The sequence below is a fragment of the Xiphophorus maculatus genome, chromosome 6 (assembly GCF_002775205.1).
Source record: "Xiphophorus maculatus strain JP 163 A chromosome 6, X_maculatus-5.0-male, whole genome shotgun sequence".
NCBI lineage: Eukaryota > Metazoa > Chordata > Actinopteri > Cyprinodontiformes > Poeciliidae > Xiphophorus > Xiphophorus maculatus.
Genome location: NC_036448.1, coordinates 28,466,700 through 28,488,392, shown reverse-complemented (window position 1 = coordinate 28,488,392; position 21,693 = coordinate 28,466,700). Strand labels below are relative to the sequence as shown.

At 44.0% G+C, this 21,693-nt stretch overlaps 1 protein-coding gene across 1 annotated transcript; it reads right to left on the bottom strand.

Annotated features, from left to right (window-relative positions):
* Positions 1 to 543: 543 nt before the first annotated feature.
* On the bottom strand, positions 544 to 21,650 carry LOC111608872 (zinc finger and SCAN domain-containing protein 5B-like). Its single transcript, XM_023335347.1, has 3 exons — positions 20,271 to 21,650; positions 4,110 to 4,170; positions 544 to 3,409 (listed from the first exon to the last, which is right to left on the bottom strand). Exons 1-3 carry the CDS (start codon positions 20,640 to 20,642, stop codon positions 2,436 to 2,438), a joined length of 1,407 nt encoding a protein of 468 aa, XP_023191115.1. The 5' UTR covers positions 20,643 to 21,650; the 3' UTR covers positions 544 to 2,435.
* Between the last annotated feature and the right edge of the window lie 43 nt (positions 21,651 to 21,693).

Genomic DNA, 21,693 nt, shown 5'->3' with positions numbered 1-21,693 from the left:
ATCAGAATGAATTTTAGTCTGACTGCTTTAGTTTGTGGATTTCATCCTTTAGGATCATCCTGGCAGTGAGGAGCTCATCCTGACTGGACCAGACTTCAGCCCAGGGCTCCAGTCGTTGGGCCGCCCCAAAGACTTTATTATTTTAATGAAAAAATGTGAGATTTTTATGAATATAAACAATACGCAAGTATATAAAACATAAGAAATTTTATTTTTTTAACAAAATGGATCTACTGCTCAGAGGACTTATGTAACCTATAATACATTAATAAAACTATCTATTATATAATTATCTTTTTTTCTGTAGTGGATAGGGAACCAAAATGTTTCTAGATAGGTTTGGTGAAATTAAGGTTCCAAATCCAGGACAGATGATCTGTGGACTCACCTGAACAGGTTTTGGACAAGAACCTGAAAGACTGTGAAGGATTTTAAGAATTAAAGGTTCGTTTCTAGGTAGAGCGAAGAAAAAAACGTAAAGATGTTGGAATCAAATCCAGTCTGGATCTAAACTGAACTAAAAACGGATTAAAACACAGCAGACAGGATGCGTATAAAATGTAATTGTTTCAAACAACAGTAAAATAGACAAACACTGTTTATTGGAGCCTCTAGTGGTCAGGAGTGGTACTGCATGATGGTGGCTATTAGTCTGTTGGAAAGTATTAATTTTATGATTAGGACCAGAATAAGAGATATTTTAAATAAACAAAAATACAATCATATAAGAATAAAGGTGCAATATTACCAGATAAATGTTGTAAAATTACAAGAAAAGTCGTTTTAATGAGAGAAAAGCTTTGATAATTAACAAGATCTGATGTGACCAGATCAGGCCGATTATTCAGAAATGTTTCCAAGTCCTGATACTGATCATTTAATGCCGATGTCTTAAAGGGAACATGTTTTGCAGAATCCACTTTTTGTGTGCTTTGAGTGAAAAAAAATATTTAGGAGTTCTCAGAAAATTACTGCTTTATTCTCCTAATTAAGAAGAACAGAATTCCTAGTCTGGTCCTAATAATCTTTTACTAGGACATTAAGGGACACCAATCATCTCAATCCCACCAGAAGGACAAAAACTCCCTCAAATTTTGCAGCTCCAGAATAAAAAGGGAAATAAAAAGTTTTATCTTCGTCTCCTCAGAACATAAATACCTGAAATGTCTGAAATCCTTAAACTTCATGGATTAAACGGTTTCATTTCCTCCCGCTCTAATCTGTCTGATTTCATCTCAAAACTTTAAGATTTTTTACATTATTTAGAAAAATGCTACTGCGCTTCATTAAAACCTGACAAATTAAAATTCATAGGTGGTTTTACACAAACATGCAGAAATCTACGGAACCGTTTTACTGCCAGAACTGGAAATAAACTCAGGAGAAGAATCTCGTTTTAATGAGGAAGTTTCTCACTATAAGGACATAAAACTTCTCGTTAAAACAAGAAAGTTTTTCATTATGAGACATTTTTGTTCATCTGTTTCCATCTCTGACAAGAAACTGATTTAAAATGAGTTTGAGTTTAATATCCTAAGAAAGCTAATTAACAAGATGAAACTCATCTCTATAACAAACTCATATTAATCTGTTTTTTATCTCGTTAAAACGAGTTTCTGATAACCAGACGAGTTTTATATCTAGTTTTAAATAAAATTATGTTCCTCTGACTTCTTAAAACATGAAGGAGTTTCCTCTCTGATTCTTCCAACGTTTCTCCTACATTGAAAAAAAGAACTTTTAAAAAATGTCATTTGTTATAAGTAGAGGTTTGCTGATCGATCGGCCAGATTTATTTGATTCATGTATAATTTATGGTATTGAGAGCCTGACTGTTAAATATTACTTTACTGATCTCAAGTTGTCCTTTTGACTGAATAGTGTTGTATTTTGCATGTTTTATGTCTAAATTTATTGCCAGATCATTTTTCACATTTTGCCAGATCTAATAGAAATTAACAGCCAACCCAGATGATCGTCAGTGATCGGCCCTCATTGGTGATCAGGATTGGAATCGGCAGCAAAAAACCAGAACGGAGCGTCAATAGTTACAAGTCATGTTAATCAAATGTTAACATTCCTAATGCTAATAAATTAAGTTTATCAAACATTTGAATAGATGTGACAAATTAACTACATTTTTTAAGCTGAAGCTCCAATCTCTCTCTCTCTCTCTCTCTCTCTCTCTCTCTCTCTCTTTTTTTTTTTTTTTCAGTGCAAAAATCCAAAGTCGTGTTGAGGTGGTTTAAAATCACGACCTGATATTTTGGTTTTAAAGAAATCTAAATCTGATTATGAGTAGTTTTAAACCTTAAAGAGATACCGCTCCTGAACTCATTTACAACCTCTGGCCGTTTAACGCTTCGCTAGAAAGGAAAAGGTTTAAAAAGTGGAACAAAGTTCTGGAGCGAACCATTAGGCCCAGTTCAGCCTGCTTAGGCTCTGTTGTTGGGCCCAGTGGGGCTCAGCTGTTGGGTCCAGTTGGGACCCGGTTCAGGCCGTTTGGGCCCAGTCGTTGGGCCCGTTTGGACCCAGCTGTTGGGGTGGCACTTCTTCATGTGCAGCTTGAGGCTGTACTTGACGATGAAGCTGCGGGAGCAGAGCGAGCAGCCGTACAGTCTCTCCCCCGTGTGAACGTTCAGGTGCGACCTCAGGTGGGCCGACTGCGTGAACTTCTTGCCGCACTGGTCGCAGGCGAACGGCCGCTCGCCCGTGTGGATGCGGGTGTGGACCTCCAGGTTCTGCGCCGTGGCGTAGGTCTTGTTGCAGATGGAGCAGACGAAGCGCTTCCTGTGGGCGTCCTCGTCCGGATCCGCGGCGGAGAGCTGCTGGCCCGGCGAGGATCCGTACAGTCCGAAGTTCAGCATGCTGCCGTTTTCAAACTCGAAGGCTGCGGCGCTGTGGTCGTCCGCGGAGCCGGCGATACCGACCAGCTTCAGGCTGAACACGTCGCCCTCCAGGTTCTCGTTGGGGCAGAACTGGGCGAACGCCATGGAGCCTTTGGGCTGTTTGGACCAGGACGGGTCCAGGTTCAGGTCCAAGTCGGCCCGGTTGGAGGGAGACTGGGCCTCCATCAGGGCGGCGCTGCTGAAGAACAGCTGCCTGCTGGGGCCCGGCGGCGCCAGGGAGCAGTCCTGGACCAGCTGGACGTCCGGGTAGGAGCAGGCCGAGGCGTCCGTCTTCACCTGGACGTCCTCCGGCGCCGAGCCGCCCGGCTCGCTCCGGGGCGAGTCCAGGCTGTAGACCGGGACGTTCTGCTGTGACCCGCCCGACAGTTTGGATGACTTCAGCGCCGACGGGTCGCCGTCTTCGTACGGCCGACTGCGGCGGCGGCGCCTGCGGACGGACCGAGCCGAGAGGGCGGCTTCGCTGGCGGCTGCCGCTCCGCCATCATGGCGCCTCCGTTCTCCTGGACAGAGAGGAAAAACTCTGGAGCGTTACGGATCATCCAGAGATTTAAAGGGCCAGTACAATGTGTTTTAAACACAGATCATGGCATTTTACAGCATAATCAGGTAAATGTTACCTTCAGCTTTCACGCTATAAGAAATTTGACTTCGTATTTTAACGCCTTGACTTTGGGCCTCTGTCTCTTTAAAAGTTCAGGAAATCATCACAACATGGCTCCTCTATTAATCCTTTAATAATATGAAATGAAATGAAGCTGAGTTACTTAAACCAGCCTTGAGACACAGGATGATTCCCTCAACTTCTTATTTTCTAGCTCAGCTTTTTAAAACATTCACCACAGAGGAGCTTCTGATGGTCCTTCAGTTTCTGCTGCTGGAAAAATACATTTAAATTTGGAGGCATAATGTGACTGCCACTGTCTGACGGTACTTTGGAAACCTGCTAGTATAAATTAGAATTATGGGAAATGTAGGCAATCTGTAAGCTTGACTATGAAATCTCAACAGTCTGCAGAATGGGTAACGCAGTATGATGGAGCAGTTTTGTCTTCATAACTTGATAAAATAAAAAAGATTTTGGTGCAGTGAACTAGTTTGGCATCATTTGGAAATCTAAAACAAAAAATGAATCAATAATTATCAATATGGGCTGTTATGAAATGTTCGCATCGCGCAGCAGTAGAATGATTTTCCGCTCACCGTCGTCGATGCTGTCGAACCCGTCCGAGTCTTCGTCTTTAATCAGAACCACATCCGGAACCTGGAGGAAGCCACAACATTTCTAGTAAGAGCAGAAGCAGCCATGCAGGATATCAGCTTATTTCTGCATTTCCACTCAGAACAAGTCAAAGTGCTGCAGTTGTTTTTAATCACTTCATCCATTAAAGATCGGTTCCCCCAGATTAGGAGCTAATTAACTTCACAAAGCCGCTTTCAGCCTGCAGCGTCGACCCAGAGAGGAAATAATCAGCAGCTTCATCTCCAACATGTCTGCCTGTACGGAAGCCTTAAACTGCCAGAGCTGGGAATAAATTCAGGAGCAGGATCTTGTTAAAATTCAAAAGTTTTCTCATTAGAACCAGAAAACTCTCATTTTAACAAGATGTAGGAAAAAAAGTTCCTCTGACAGATTACATCTTCTCTCTGACTCTCCGTTTTCTTCCAGACGGCACTCAAACGCCCCGCGAGGTGCTGCAGTTTCACGTTACGACCTTTCTCGTTTAAACGAGAATATGCTCTGGTTTTAATGAGATATAAATCTCGTTATATTGAGAAAGTCTCCGGTTTTAATGAGATTCTGCTCCTGTATGAGGACACAGTTATCTTCCAGTCCGGAGATTTGTTGTTGAAACCCAAACAGCCTTCAGATCCGCCTCAAAACGCCGAGTCATTATGATAAATATCCATTAAATCTGAAAACTGGCCACATATCACCTTCATTTTCATCTTTAAAAAAACATTTTCTTAACATTTCCCACATTTTGAGGCCCAAAAAACAAATATTACTTCTTTATTTCTTTTGAGCTGAAGAATATTTTTATTCAGTGCAGAACTGAAACATCTCAAATCCCAAAGCAGTATTCATGGGTCTACGCTTTTTATGTAAATATATGCAAATCAGCGGCCCCTTAATTAAATGTTGACATTTTTGACTCAAAAACTAAGTTTCTCTGTTTTACTAGCTGGGGGGAAAATACCAGGTCCAAAAATAAATATGGATCAAAGATCCAAAACTATTTCAAGTTTTTTAACTTCGCATATACTTTGTCCAGATGGTTTTCTCAAGATAATGAGTCAATTTCAGGTTTTCTCGAGACAATCTGGACAAAATGGGTAATTAACTCATTATCTTGAGAAAACCGTAGAGAAAAAGTGCAAGTCAGTATGGCCGCTTTCGGCCTCCATATATCCATGTTGAGCAGGGTCCTGTTGAAGCGTTCTACAGGATTCCCTCTCGGATGGTAGGGTGTGGTTCTTATCTTTTTGGTGCCAATGAGCTCACACAGTTCTTTTATTGTTCGGGAATCAAAGTCGGGACCTTGGTCACTGTGGAGTCTTTCAGGAATGCCATAATGGACGAAAAAGTGGTCCCACAAAGTCTTGGCCACTGTCCTGGCTTTCTGATTCGGGGTGGGGACTGCCACTGCATATTTCGTAAAATGGTCGGTGATGACCAGAATGTCTTTTGTGTTACTTGAGTCCGGCTCCACACTGAGAAAATCCATGCACACGAGTTCGAGTGGTCTCGTGGCCACGATGTTGATGAGTGGTGCAGCTTTCTCGGGCATGGTCTTACGTCGTATGCAACGGTTGCAGGTTCTGACTTTATTTTCCACCTCAGTTGACATTTTGGGCCAATAGAACCGCTTCCTGACAAGATCTAGCGTGCGCTCTGTGCCCATATGGCCCATGTTGTCGTGGAGGCTCTCGAGGACTACGAATCTCAGGGCTTCTGGGAGTACAAGCTGGTAGTGAGTCTGAGCACCCTCTTGTCGCCTGCGATACAAAACACCATTTGAAACCTCCAGTTTGTTCCACTCCCTCAATAAGAGACCAAGCTCAGGAAGTTCTTTCCTCAAGGATGGAGGGGGTTTCTCTCCGGACTCCACTTGCCTGAGTACTTCACCAATGCAGGGATCAGCATTTTGTTTGTCTCTTAGTTCAGCTGGTGATAACGGGGGGATGACAGGTAAGCCACCAAGCTGATCCTCCTCTTCAAAGCTTTGAGGGAGAGCCTTTGGATGGTGGGCAAGTGACACAACCAAGGTGGTGCTGGGTGATGTTTCCCCAGGGTGATTGTTGATTACTTCATGGACCAAGTGCTTCTCACAGATGGCTTTGATGGTGCTTTCATTCAAATGTGCATAATCAGCCTCTGACAAGTGTCTTTTTGTGAATTGTTGTATCCTCTCCAACTCTTTTTGTGACGATGTGTCATCAGGTGCTTTGCCATGAGGACGTCTGGACAGCCCGTCTGCGTCCTGATTCTGCTTACCAGCTCTATACTGTAGCTGGAAATCGAACGTCGACAGAGCGGCCAACCATCTGTAGCTCGTGGCGTCGAGCTTAGCTGAGGTAAGAATGTACGTTAATGGATTGCTATCTGTGACAGCAAGGAATGTGGCTCCGTACAGGTAATCCTGGAATTTCTCTGTTACTGCCCACTTAAGGGCAAGAAATTCTAATTTGTGAGCAGGATACCTGGACTCACACTTTGACAGACCTCGGCTTGCATAAGCAATGACGCGCTTCTGTCCCTGTCGCTCCTGGTAGAGAGCGGCACCGAGGCCCGAAGTGCTTGCATCTGTATGTAAAATGTAAGAGAGCTTGGGGTCAGCAAATCCGAGGATGGGTGCGGTTGTCAGTTTTTCAATTATGGTGTCGAACGCTGTTTGGCAAGCGAGCGTCCATCTGTCACCAAAGCCGTCCTTTGGATTGAAATACTTCTCAGGGTTCACTGTGGTTTTTGCGTGCTTCCTTAGCGGTGGATAGCCAGCAGTGAGCTCGTTGAGTGGCTTCACAATCTTTGAGTAGTCTTTAATGAACCGTCGGTAGTAACCACAGAAACCCAGGAAGGTTCTTAGCTCCTTCAAGTTGTTTGGTTTTGGCCAGGTTTTTAATGCCGCTACTTTGTCAGGGTCGGTCTCAATGCCCTTTTCAGACACAATGTGGCCGAGGTATCTTACAGAAGTTCGGTAGAACTTGCATTTCTTTGGTGACAGTTTCAAACCAAACTCTTTCAATCGGTTGAGCACGCACATCAACCTTTCCTCGTGCTCCTCCAATGTAGAGGAGAAGATGATGAGGTCGTCCAGAAAAACTAGGGCTTGCTTCAAGTTCAACCCTCCCATACAACGCTCCATAAGCCTCTGGAACGTGCTAGGGGCGTTGGTTATTCCCTGAGGCATCCTGTTGAATTCAAAGAATCCTAGAGGGCAGACGAATGCGGTTTTGTGTTTGTCTGCTTCCTCCATCTCTATTTGATAGAAGCCTGATTTGAGATCGAGAACCGAGAACCACCTGGACCCGGTCAACGCTGAGAAGGATTCTTCCAGATTAGGTAAGGCATATGAATCCTTTACCGTTTGTGCGTTTAATTTTCTATAATCTATGCAGAGTCTGACATCGCCATCTTTTTTCCTGACAACTACGATTGGCGAGGAGAAAGGCGATTCTGATTCACGGATGACTTCTGCATCGAGGAGTTGCTGGAGATGGGTACGCACAGCCTCTATGTCCTGCGGATGTATAGGTCTTGGCCTATGTTTGAATGGTGTCTCGTCACTGAGAGTTATATGGTGTTTGATTTTGTCAGTGCGGCCAAAGTCAAGCTCATGCCTTGCAAACACCTCTGGCATGGAGCTCAATTTCTCTGTTATCCTCTCTTTCCACTCGTTGGGTACAGGAGAATCAGTAAGGTCAAAGTCGAGATTTGATTTTTGGTCAGGTTTTGTAGGAGAGTCTGAGCCAGGGGTCTTGACAGGTTGAACACTCTCAACAACATGTATCTCTGCTATCACAGCCCTTGGGGACATGGTGATGTCATGCTGTGACTCGTTTTTGAGCGTGACTGGGATGCAGCGTGATGGCTTTGGTGGTAGACTCACCAGACTATCTGCCACCAGGATGCCGCCAGGCAGGGACGATGACTTTGGTGACTCTACCATCACCCACTTTCCAACGTCAGATGTCCTGCAGCTCACTGATCCTTGAAGGACTTTGGTCTGTCCAGCTGAAATGGTCTCGAGGTCTCTACCATGAAGTCTCACCTTCCCCAGGTTGGAATCAACAGACAGTTTTTTCCGGATTTCAAGGGTCTTTAAGACGACTTTGTAGCCATAAGGAAGAGACTCAAAGTTTTGAGGTGCAATCTCTGCATACTTCTCATAGAGAACATCCAAGGTATTTGTGCCTATAAGCACTGATGACAACGTGGAGCGCATGTCAGGTACAACCAAGACCAGTGTAGGTACCTCGATGTCGACTCCAAGCAAGCTCTTTGGGAATCTGATGGTGGCCTCAACATAGCCAAGGTAAGGGACGCTTTGACCGTTGGCTCCTTCCACTTCTAGCAGGTCGTTCAAAGAATTGAGAGGCAAGTGAGACAGGTTCTCTAGATAGAAGGAGTTGGGAATTGTTGATACTTGGGAGCCTGAATCCAACAAGCAGCTACAGTCTTTGTCAGCTATGGTCACTTGTGCGGTGCACTTGGCTCCAATCAGACCTTTTGGCAAAGTTACTGACTGTCTTTGTGTGTGAGAGTACACATGGGCTCTGTGCAACTTCTTTTTGGGACATTTTGCCTGTGTTCCAGTCCCTGTTTGTCCCACAACCGGAACTGGGTCTAGTTTAAAGGATCAGGCTTTGAAGTGCCATGTTGTCTGTCCCATGCTAACTGCTTTTCTTTTAGCTGCTTCCTCTTCTCAGCCACCAGAGATGGGTTTGGCTCGCTTTCACACTGAGGCTTAATATGCCCATCCTCTCCACATCTAAAGCAATACCAGGGCCTTGGTCTATTGCTTGTGCTGATGCTTGCATCTCGGCTGTGGGGCTGCAACCTTTGAGATGTGTGAGTGATAGCTGGGGAATGTGTGCCAGCTGTCTGGGGAGCTAGTGGTCTGGCAGCAGATTTAGCTTTTCTATTGTCTTTCTGCGTGATGCGTGTGAGCTGGGACTGTAGGTCAGCTATTTGTTTCTTTAAGTCTTGGATTTCAGACCTGTGATCAGGAGCTGGCTGAGATGAGCCGCAGTCCTCTTCACTCTGCACATAAATGCCTTGATAATGAGAAGACACTCTTGGTTTTGAAACGTTGAAGTGCTGTTTCATGCGTGAAGCTTTGGAAGAACGTTTGTCTTCTGCTGTACGGAGTAACAGGAGAAGTTCAGCAAAGGTAGGTGGATTCTGCTTCTTTTGTTCTAGCTGGAGTTCAGCTATCAAGATGTTATCCCAACAGCCTCTGACAAACTGCCTGAGAAGATGCCGATCAAGGTCGCTTGCAGTTACACCTCCCCTTCTGAGGGTGGTGCTCAGCATGACCTGTAGCCGTTGTAGGTAAGCTGAGGGTTTCTCACCATTATCCTGCATTGTGTTGAGATACTTGGCAAAGAGGTCATCTCCATCCTCGACTGTGCCAAAAGCAGAGTCCAAGATCTCTAAATACGCACTAAGGGGAGAATCAGGTGTCAGGTGCTTCACGATGTCAATAGCAGGTGATAAGAGACTTTCAAGAAGCTTTCGCGACTTGTAAAGATCAGACTGTGTCATATCTTTAAGGAGAAGTTCCACACTGGAGCGCCATGTCTCATAATCTACTTCACTGTTGGGACGTGGGACACACCCAGAGAAGGGTCTGAGTCTCAAGGAAGTGTGCACCTGCAGAGCAGAGTCTTCATTTCTCACTATGTGCTCAACAATTACTTTTTGTATATCAGATGGATTGACGTCAGAGAGTTTCAGAGCGGGTTGTGCCTTTTCTTTAGATGGTGTCGATGGTGGGGACCAATGATGTTGAACGTGCTGCTGCGGGGCCATACTGGGCAGGAGGCCTACATGTGCAGCATATTCAGGGGCATCTTCATCTTGGGACTCTGAGTGATCTAGATCAACAGTCTCACTAATGAGGGAGAGCTCTTCTCTGAGGACAGCTGCAAAGTCTTTACCAGTCTGTTTTGCAATGTCCTTTAACTCGGAAAGGTAAGTCTGTGTAGCTGTTTTGCTAACTACAGGTGTGTAAACATTAGCTAAGGCTCTGATGTAGTAGGTGACATCAGTCCTAGTCTTACTGTTAAGCCTGTATGGCAATGAAGGTAAGAGAGATTGCATAGCTACACTATACGTATACTCTACAATAATCTGCTTGGCTGACTCTGGTTCAGTGAGGTCTACTGGAATTACCCTTTGAATGGAACCATATTGTTTCAGGAAGTCGCTTAGTTCGTCATCAGTTTCTGTGTCAGTTATACCGCTAACTATGACTGAGTTAGGGATTTTTACACTACTGGTTTGAACGACATCCATTTTTTATTCTTTTTACACTAAGAACAATATTATACGGTCTCTGGTTTCTAGTTTAAATGCTTTAAGCCACTCCTGGCTGGCTCGCCAAGTTGTAGCACCGGTATCACACGGCTAACTGTGCTACTGGACCAGTTCTAGGCTCTAAGGAGTGGGGAAGCAAGAATAACAACACCAGAGACCGCTGCTTTAAATGCAAAAAGCCGGCAATTTACTGAATGCAAAACACACATGAAACACAATACACAAAACCCCCCTAAAAAAAGAAGAAAAAGAAAAATGTATCACTTCTTTTTACTCACTAGTTCACCTAGCTTATTTCAGTAAAACTAATCTAATTTAGTTAGGCCAGTCTCTTTTTCCTAGGTTATTTTAGTCAAACTAATTTAAGTTAGTTAGACCGGTCTCCTTTTCTTAGGTTGCACCTATTTTAGGATTCCTATTTTTTCTCTGAGTTAACTCGCTTTTTTTTTCTTTCACAGGTAAGGAAATACCTTCAAACAAATCAAAGTGGACCACAATTATTCAATTCACATTCAGAGACATAACATATGAAAAGCCAAGTATGCCACTTTAAACTCGAGTTCAAGTCCAAATGTGAATTCAGGTTCTCAGTTCAATGAAAAGCTTCAGTTTTGATTCAGTCCAGAAAAATAATGATAATTTCACCAGTTCTTAAATCAGTTCTTAATCCTGTTCAGTTCGGTTTGAACCAGTTCCTGAAGTTCCTACCGCTCCGGCAGCGAATTATCATACGCAGGAGAGTCCCTCCCTGATATGATGGAGAAGATGAATTGAAGGTCTAGGTCTGGCTCGCCATCTTGAATCCCGTCTGTGAATGTGGACGTCGCACACGGCAGACCAATCTTCGCTCCGACTGAGCTTCCAACCGAACAAAAAAACCTGACCTGTGTAACAGGCCACAAACACGACAAAACTCTTTTTAAATCCTTAAATTATACAAATAAATTCTTCTTCATAAACTCAACATATTAACTGGATAACCGTTTATACATTAACCTGATCACAGTTTATAACGGAGTATTTCTTTCAAACAGCTACGTCTTAAGCGTTAGCTTTCTGCCAAAAGGAAAAGTACAATACGGTGAATATGTAAGAAAATAAACACAAAACTCACCAAAACCGATGTAACTCAGTTCTCATAAAATCCCAGTCAGTTTCCGACCAGGTAAATTATGTCTTCTTAACTATAATATTAACTTTTTTTTTCCGTTAATCAATCAACTGCTCTTTTCCTCCGATTCCTCCTCTGCTCTCTCCCTCTGGTTTGTGCACCGCAGCGTCACCCAGGCGTCGCGTCTGTGACGCTGGTTCCTTAAAGGGGCAGCGACGTTATTCTCTGTTCAGACTTTTAATCCGCTATTTATTCTTATTTATGTCAGATTTTAACATGGGCAAGTATTTATTCCTATTTATTCAGATTTTAACTGAGCAGATATTTATTCCTTTTTATTCAGATTTTAACTGAGCAGCTATTTATTCCTATTTGTCAGATTTTAACGTGGGTTACATCCTCCCCTCTTTACCTAATGCACGTCCCTGTGCATTTTGAACTTCATACTGTCATAACTCCAGGGATTCTTAGAGAGCTAGGTTCTTCAAGAGAGTCTGTAAATACATCACTCAAGGTTTGAAATAAAGACTGAACTATTGTAATCAACGGGTTTCCTAGTTCAGGATAAGTCAGTCTTTTAGTCGCTTTTCTGTCTCTGATAGGTCTCCCCGAACAGTCACTTTCATTTTGGTTGTCTGTTTGACCCAGATCACTTGTGTTTTCTTTGCTCTCCTGAGCAGGTTGAGTAGAAGGATGGATATTATCCGGATCTTTCTCAGGTAGGTTCCCAATTTCCTCTTCAGCAATTGAGTCTCTCTCTTCAGGATCAGGTGAGTCTCTCTCTTCAGGATCAGGTGAGTCTCTCTCTTCAGGATCAGGTGAGTCTCTCTCTTCAGGATCAGGTGAGTCTCTCTCTTCAGTTTCTACTGGAGAATTATCAGGGGAAGCTTCAGCTACGTCTGAAAGATTTTGCTCAACAGTAGCCAAGTCAGGTTCTGGTTCGATCCTTCCAGGTAAGTATTCCATAGGTCCGGAGGTCAGGTTGAAACCTATTGTGTCCACTTTTAGGTTTCTTTGATAGTGATATTCCTCAGAATCAGATTGGGATTCATCCTCATCAGCTCCATCTGATGTGTTATCTTTAGAATATTGTCGAGTTCTTGGTCGCCTTACTGCCTTTGGCGGGTTAATTTCGCTTTCGACCGGGGTCACAGTAAGGAAACCGCATGGCAGCAGGAGGTCACGATGAAGAGTTCTTTGTGGACCATCTCTTGTCTCAGGTTTCACAACATACACTGGGACGTCTCCGGACTGTCTCAGGATAACATACACGTCGGACTCCCACCTGTCAGCTAACTTGTGCTTGCCTCTGAGACGGACATTTCGGACCAGGACTCTGTCGCCTGCTATCAAGGTGGAGTCAACGACATGCTTGTCAAACCTTGCTTTGTTGCGATCGGCTGTCTTTTTAGCATTCTCAGTTGCTACTCTGTAACTGTCTTCAAGTTGAGATTTCAGGTTGCGGACATATTGCGAGTGAGAGCCTGGCTGATGATTGACTGGTAGGCCAAAGGCTAGGTCAACTGGCAATCTCGGCTGACGCCCAAACATTAACTCGTAAGGGGTAAAGCCGGTTGTCTCGTTCTTAGTACAATTATAAGCATGTACTAATGGCTTGACATATTCTCGCCAGTGACTCTTCTTCTGGTTTTCAAGGGTTCCCAACATGTTGAGCAGGGTCCTGTTGAAGCGTTCTACAGGATTCCCTCTCGGATGGTAGGGTGTGGTTCTTATCTTTTTGGTGCCAATGAGCTCACACAGTTCTTTTATTGTTCGGGAATCAAAGTCGGGACCTTGGTCACTGTGGAGTCTTTCAGGAATGCCATAATGGACGAAAAAGTGGTCCCACAAAGTCTTGGCCACTGTCCTGGCTTTCTGATTCGGGGTGGGGACTGCCACTACATATTTCGTAAAATGGTCGGTGATGACCAGAATGTCTTTTGTGTTACTTGAGTCCGGCTCCACACTGAGAAAATCCATGCACACGAGTTCGAGTGGTCTCGTGGCCACGATGTTGATGAGTGGTGCAGCTTTCTCGGGCATGGTCTTACGTCGTATGCAACGGTTGCAGGTTCTGACTTTATTTTCCACCTCAGTTGACATTTTGGGCCAATAGAACCGCTTCCTGACAAGATCTAGCGTGCGCTCTGTGCCCATATGGCCCATGTTGTCGTGGAGGCTCTCGAGGACTACGAATCTCAGGGCTTCTGGGAGTACAAGCTGGTAGTGAGTCTGAGCACCCTCTTGTCGCCTGCGATACAAAACACCATTTGAAACCTCCAGTTTGTTCCACTCCCTCAATAAGAGACCAAGCTCAGGAAGTTCTTTCCTCAAGGATGGAGGGGGTTTCTCTCCGGACTCCACTTGCCTGAGTACTTCACCAATGCAGGGATCAGCATTTTGTTTGTCTCTTAGTTCAGCTGGTGATAACGGGGGGATGACAGGTAAGCCACCAAGCTGATCCTCCTCTTCAAAGCTTTGAGGGAGAGCCTTTGGATGGTGGGCAAGTGACACAACCAAGGTGGTGCTGGGTGATGTTTCCCCAGGGTGATTGTTGATTACTTCATGGACCAAGTGCTTCTCACAGATGGCTTTGATGGTGCTTTCATTCAAATGTGCATAATCAGCCTCTGACAAGTGTCTTTTTGTGAATTGTTGTATCCTCTCCAACTCTTTTTGTGACGATGTGTCATCAGGTGCTTTGCCATGAGGACGTCTGGACAGCCCGTCTGCGTCCTGATTCTGCTTACCAGCTCTATACTGTAGCTGGAAATCGAACGTCGACAGAGCGGCCAACCATCTGTAGCTCGTGGCGTCGAGCTTAGCTGAGGTAAGAATGTACGTTAATGGATTGCTATCTGTGACAGCAAGGAATGTGGCTCCGTACAGGTAATCCTGGAATTTCTCTGTTACTGCCCACTTAAGGGCAAGAAATTCTAATTTGTGAGCAGGATACCTGGACTCACACTTTGACAGACCTCGGCTTGCATAAGCAATGACGCGCTTCTGTCCCTGTCGCTCCTGGTAGAGAGCGGCACCGAGGCCCGAAGTGCTTGCATCTGTATGTAAAATGTAAGAGAGCTTGGGGTCAGCAAATCCGAGGATGGGTGCGGTTGTCAGTTTTTCAATTATGGTGTCGAACGCTGTTTGGCAAGCGAGCGTCCATCTGTCACCAAAGCCGTCCTTTGGATTGAAATACTTCTCAGGGTTCACTGTGGTTTTTGCGTGCTTCCTTAGCGGTGGATAGCCAGCAGTGAGCTCGTTGAGTGGCTTCACAATCTTTGAGTAGTCTTTAATGAACCGTCGGTAGTAACCACAGAAACCCAGGAAGGTTCTTAGCTCCTTCAAGTTGTTTGGTTTTGGCCAGGTTTTTAATGCCGCTACTTTGTCAGGGTCGGTCTCAATGCCCTTTTCAGACACAATGTGGCCGAGGTATCTTACAGAAGTTTGGTAGAACTTGCATTTCTTTGGTGACAGTTTCAAACCAAACTCTTTCAATCGGTTGAGCACGCACATCAACCTTTCCTCGTGCTCCTCCAATGTAGAGGAGAAGATGATGAGGTCGTCCAGAAAAACTAGGGCTTGCTTCAAGTTCAACCCTCCCATACAACGCTCCATAAGCCTCTGGAACGTGCTAGGGGCGTTGGTTATTCCCTGAGGCATCCTGTTGAATTCAAAGAATCCTAGAGGGCAGACGAATGCGGTTTTGTGTTTGTCTGCTTCCTCCATCTCTATTTGATAGAAGCCTGATTTGAGATCGAGAACCGAGAACCACCTGGACCCGGTCAACGCTGAGAAGGATTCTTCCAGATTAGGTAAGGCATATGAATCCTTTACCGTTTGTGCGTTTAATTTTCTATAATCTATGCAGAGTCTGACATCGCCATCTTTTTTCCTGACAACTACGATTGGCGAGGAGAAAGGCGATTCTGATTCACGGATGACTTCTGCATCGAGGAGTTGCTGGAGATGGGTACGCACAGCCTCTATGTCCTGCGGATGTATAGGTCTTGGCCTATGTTTGAATGGTGTCTCGTCACTGAGAGTTATATGGTGTTTGATTTTGTCAGTGCGGCCAAAGTCAAGCTCATGCCTTGCAAACACCTCTGGCATGGAGCTCAATTTCTCTGTTATCCTCTCTTTCCACTCGTTGGGTACAGGAGAATCAGTAAGGTCAAAGTCGAGATTTGATTTTTGGTCAGGTTTTGTAGGAGAGTCTGAGCCAGGGGTCTTGACAGGTTGAACACTCTCAACAACATGTATCTCTGCTATCACAGCCCTTGGGGACATGGTGATGTCATGCTGTGACTCGTTTTTGAGCGTGACTGGGATGCAGCGTGATGGCTTTGGTGGTAGACTCACCAGACTATCTGCCACCAGGATGCCGCCAGGCAGGGACGATGACTTTGGTGACTCTACCATCACCCACTTTCCAACGTCAGATGTCCTGCAGCTCACTGATCCTTGAAGGACTTTGGTCTGTCCAGCTGAAATGGTCTCGAGGTCTCTACCATGAAGTCTCACCTTCCCCAGGTTGGAATCAACAGACAGTTTTTTCCGGATTTCAAGGGTCTTTAAGACGACTTTGTAGCCATAAGGAAGAGACTCAAAGTTTTGAGGTGCAATCTCTGCATACTTCTCATAGAGAACATCCAAGGTATTTGTGCCTATAAGCACTGATGACAACGTGGAGCGCATGTCAGGTACAACCAAGACCAGTGTAGGTACCTCGATGTCGACTCCAAGCAAGCTCTTTGGGAATCTGATGGTGGCCTCAACATAGCCAAGGTAAGGGACGCTTTGACCGTTGGCTCCTTCCACTTCTAGCAGGTCGTTCAAAGAATTGAGAGGCAAGTGAGACAGGTTCTCTAGATAGAAGGAGTTGGGAATTGTTGATACTTGGGAGCCTGAATCCAACAAGCAGCTACAGTCTTTGTCAGCTATGGTCACTTGTGCGGTGCACTTGGCTCCAATCAGACCTTTTGGCAAAGTTACTGACTGTCTTTGTGTGTGAGAGTACACATGGGCTCTGTGCAACTTCTTTTTGGGACATTTTGCCTGTGTTCCAGTCCCTGTTTGTCCCACAACCGGAACTGGGTCTAGTTTAAAGGATCAGGCTTTGAAGTGCCATGTTGTCTGTCCCATGCTAACTGCTTTTCTTTTAGCTGCTTCCTCTTCTCAGCCACCAGAGATGGGTTTGGCTCGCTTTCACACTGAGGCTTAATATGCCCATCCTCTCCACATCTAAAGCAATACCAGGGCCTTGGTCTATTGCTTGTGCTGATGCTTGCATCTCGGCTGTGGGGCTGCAACCTTTGAGATGTGTGAGTGATAGCTGGGGAATGTGTGCCAGCTGTCTGGGGAGCTAGTGGTCTGGCAGCAGATTTAGCTTTTCTATTGTCTTTCTGCGTGATGCGTGTGAGCTGGGACTGTAGGTCAGCTATTTGTTTCTTTAAGTCTTGGATTTCAGACCTGTGATCAGGAGCTGGCTGAGATGAGCCGCAGTCCTCTTCACTCTGCACATAAATGCCTTGATAATGAGAAGACACTCTTGGTTTTGAAACGTTGAAGTGCTGTTTCATGCGTGAAGCTTTGGAAGAACGTTTGTCTTCTGCTGTACGGAGTAACAGGAGAAGTTCAGCAAAGGTAGGTGGATTCTGCTTCTTTTGTTCTAGCTGGAGTTCAGCTATCAAGATGTTATCCCAACAGCCTCTGACAAACTGCCTGAGAAGATGCCGATCAAGGTCGCTTGCAGTTACACCTCCCCTTCTGAGGGTGGTGCTCAGCATGACCTGTAGCCGTTGTAGGTAAGCTGAGGGTTTCTCACCATTATCCTGCATTGTGTTGAGATACTTGGCAAAGAGGTCATCTCCATCCTCGACTGTGCCAAAAGCAGAGTCCAAGATCTCTAAATACGCACTAAGGGGAGAATCAGGTGTCAGGTGCTTCACGATGTCAATAGCAGGTGATAAGAGACTTTCAAGAAGCTTTCGCGACTTGTAAAGATCAGACTGTGTCATATCTTTAAGGAGAAGTTCCACACTGGAGCGCCATGTCTCATAATCTACTTCACTGTTGGGACGTGGGACACACCCAGAGAAGGGTCTGAGTCTCAAGGAAGTGTGCACCTGCAGAGCAGAGTCTTCATTTCTCACTATGTGCTCAACAATTACTTTTTGTATATCAGATGGATTGACGTCAGAGAGTTTCAGAGCGGGTTGTGCCTTTTCTTTAGATGGTGTCGATGGTGGGGACCAATGATGTTGAACGTTCTGCTGCGGGGCCATACTGGGCAGGAGGCCTACATGTGCAGCATATTCAGGGGCATCTTCATCTTGGGACTCTGAGTGATCTAGATCAACAGTCTCACTAATGAGGGAGAGCTCTTCTCTGAGGACAGCTGCAAAGTCTTTACCAGTCTGTTTTGCAATGTCCTTTAACTCGGAAAGGTAAGTCTGTGTAGCTGTTTTGCTAACTACAGGTGTGTAAACATTAGCTAAGGCTCTGATGTAGTAGGTGACATCAGTCCTAGTCTTACTGTTAAGCCTGTATGGCAATGAAGGTAAGAGAGATTGCATAGCTACACTATACGTATACTCTACAATAATCTGCTTGGCTGACTCTGGTTCAGTGAGGTCTACTGGAATTACCCTTTGAATGGAACCATATTGTTTCAGGAAGTCGCTTAGTTCGTCATCAGTTTCTGTGTCAGTTATACCGCTAACTATGACTGAGTTAGGGATTTTTACACTACTGGTTTGAACGACATCCATTTTTTATTCTTTTTACACTAAGAACAATATTATACGGTCTCTGGTTTCTAGTTTAAATGCTTTAAGCCACTCCTGGCTGGCTCGCCAAGTTGTAGCACCGGTATCACACGGCTAACTGTGCTACTGGACCAGTTCTAGGCTCTAAGGAGTGGGGAAGCAAGAATAACAACACCAGAGACCGCTGCTTTAAATGCAAAAAGCCGGCAATTTACTGAATGCAAAACACACATGAAACACAATACACAAAACCCCCCTAAAAAAAGAAGAAAAAGAAAAATGTATCACTTCTTTTTACTCACTAGTTCACCTAGCTTATTTCAGTAAAACTAATCTAATTTAGTTAGGCCAGTCTCTTTTTCCTAGGTTATTTTAGTCAAACTAATTTAAGTTAGTTAGACCGGTCTCCTTTTCTTAGGTTGCACCTATTTTAGGATTCCTATTTTTTCTCTGAGTTAACTCGCTTTTTTTTTCTTTCACAGGTAAGGAAATACCTTCAAACAAATCAAAGTGGACCACAATTATTCAATTCACATTCAGAGACATAACATATGAAAAGCCAAGTATGCCACTTTAAACTCGAGTTCAAGTCCAAATGTGAATTCAGGTTCTCAGTTCAATGAAAAGCTTCAGTTTTGATTCAGTCCAGAAAAATAATGATAATTTCACCAGTTCTTAAATCAGTTCTTAATCCTGTTCAGTTCGGTTTGAACCAGTTCCTGAAGTTCCTACCGCTCCGGCAGCGAATTATCATACGCAGGAGAGTCCCTCCCTGATATGATGGAGAAGATGAATTGAAGGTCTAGGTCTGGCTCGCCATCTTGAATCCCGTCTGTGAATGTGGACGTCGCACACGGCAGACCAATCTTCGCTCCGACTGAGCTTCCAACCGAACAAAAAAACCTGACCTGTGTAACAGGCCACAAACACGACAAAACTCTTTTTAAATCCTTAAATTATACAAATAAATTCTTCTTCATAAACTCAACATATTAACTGGATAACCGTTTATACATTAACCTGATCACAGTTTATAACGGAGTATTTCTTTCAAACAGCTACGTCTTAAGCGTTAGCTTTCTGCCAAAAGGAAAAGTACAATACGGTGAATATGTAAGAAAATAAACACAAAACTCACCAAAACCGATGTAACTCAGTTCTCATAAAATCCCAGTCAGTTTCCGACCAGGTAAATTATGTCTTCTTAACTATAATATTAACTTTTTTTTTCCGTTAATCAATCAACTGCTCTTTTCCTCCGATTCCTCCTCTGCTCTCTCCCTCTGGTTTGTGCACCGCAGCGTCACCCAGGCGTCGCGTCTGTGACGCTGGTTCCTTAAAGGGGCAGCGACGTTATTCTCTGTTCAGACTTTTAATCCGCTATTTATTCTTATTTATGTCAGATTTTAACATGGGCAAGTATTTATTCCTATTTATTCAGATTTTAACTGAGCAGCTATTTATTCCTTTTTATTCAGATTTTAACTGAGCAGCTATTTATTCCTATTTGTCAGATTTTAACGTGGGTTACACACGTCTAATAAATGAGTTATTTTATAAAGGCATACTGGGGCCATTGTACATAGGAAAATAAAAGAGGAAATTTCCCTTCAAATAAATTTCATAAATTTAGTTTGTTTCAAAAGTTGACCATTTGTTAGAATTTTTTTTTAGCTTATCTCAGAAATTTTCAAAATTTTGGGGGGGAAGTTTCAAAAAGTCGATTTTTTTTCTTTTACTTTTGATACTCAGAAATTTTCCAAAAGTCGAAAAATGTCGACATTGTAAACTAGGGAATTTCCAAATTTTCTAGAAAAACAGAAGCTAGAAAAATGCTTTTATCGACCTACAATGTCCCTAATACGCCATAATTATTTAGTGATAACCCCCTCTCAGGTTTCTCTGGTGGTAAATAATTTGTCTGCGGTCAGAACGGTTACCTCCTCCGGCTCCACCCCGGCGGATCCTCCGTCTCCCTCGGATCCACCGGCGGCGTCCTCCAGCTCTCTGTCCCGCTGTCTGTGCGGTGTTTCCGGTGGGACAGCAGCCTCTGTCGCCTCGGTCTTCTCCTCCGGGGCCGGCGCCTGGCTCTCCCCGGCGCCGCTGCCGCCGCCCGGGACCACGATGGACTCGATGAGGTGCAGCTTCTTCCGCAGGTCCTGGTTCTCCTTGTGGCTCCGGCTGATCTCCAGCTGCAGCACCGAGTAGCCCTCCTCCACCAGCTCGCAGATCTCCGCCAGCGCCGCCTTGGTAAGCGCTCCCAGGACGACGGAGAGCTGCTCCTGGAGCGCTTTGCTGCTTAGTACCGACATCGCGGAGCTCTAACAGAACCGGAACCGAACTGAAGCAGCTCCGGACCGAACGTACGAACCCAAGCCGACCTCAGAAACCGTCCGCGACGACGGATACAAGCCTCGCAGAGTTAGGACTACAACAGACGACCGAGACTACAGGGAAGAGTCATGGTTTTCATTATTATTACGTAACTTCCGGATGAAGATCCTATTTCAAAGTAAAAGTAGGCGAGTCAAGTTTAGAAACTAAAATTACTCTTTTTATTGGTAAACTTTACTTTTAACTCTACTACGGTATTTTAAATAACTCAATAATTTGGACACGTATAGAGGACCAATACTGCCACAAAAGAATAAATACAGAAACAAATAAATGCTCAAAGATGTGATTAAATGTACAAAAATACAGTAAATAAATGTTGGTGGTAATTAAAATAGACAGCCAGAAGTAAATGTATACATCTCTTTTCATCAAGTTCTTTAACCTTTGTAATTGCTTTATTATCAATAACTTCTTTTTAACATTTTATTTGTGTACATTCAAATATTTTTGTGTGTTTTATTCTCCCTCTGTATTTTTTTTACCCTTTTCATTTCTCCAATGCTATTTATTTCCACCTATCTTGTTTTTTTTACTTTTCTATATGTATTTCTGCCTCTGCAAATAGCTAAAATCCCCAAATATTTGAGACCTCCACTAAAAAACACGTTTATTTGCATTAATAGTCAATAATAATGCATCTTGGCATTACAGCACAGAAAAGGAAACATCTACGGTCTGCCTAAACTACAGATAGCTACATTTCTTTGAAAATAATTTAGTATAGTCCATGGTACTACTAATTGGGAAACTTTTCACAAATCCTTATTACTAAATTAACTCGTCAAATTAAACTGATTAGGATGCATATATAACGTTTAAAGGTTAAAAACTAATAAAACCATTAATTTAAAATGAAACTATCTCCACTGAGCCAACAGATTGTTAAATGATCATTAAAAACAAAAACACCTTTTTAAAATAGCTCTGCTACAGTCAGCCGGAGCGTGGAGCTTACTTCTGATAAAT

Coding starts and splice junctions, on each gene's coding strand:
- LOC111608872 (XM_023335347.1), bottom strand. CDS start 20,642: ATGTCGGTACTAAGCAGCAAAGCGCTCCAGGAGCAGCTCTCCGTCGTC. Junction 4,171..20,270: donor CCGGGGTGGAGCCGGAGGAG/GTAACCGTTCTG, acceptor GGCTTCCTCCAG/GTTCCGGATGTGGTTCTGAT. Junction 3,410..4,109: donor GTTCGACAGCATCGACGACG/GTGAGCGGAAAA, acceptor CTCTCTGTCCAG/GAGAACGGAGGCGCCATGAT.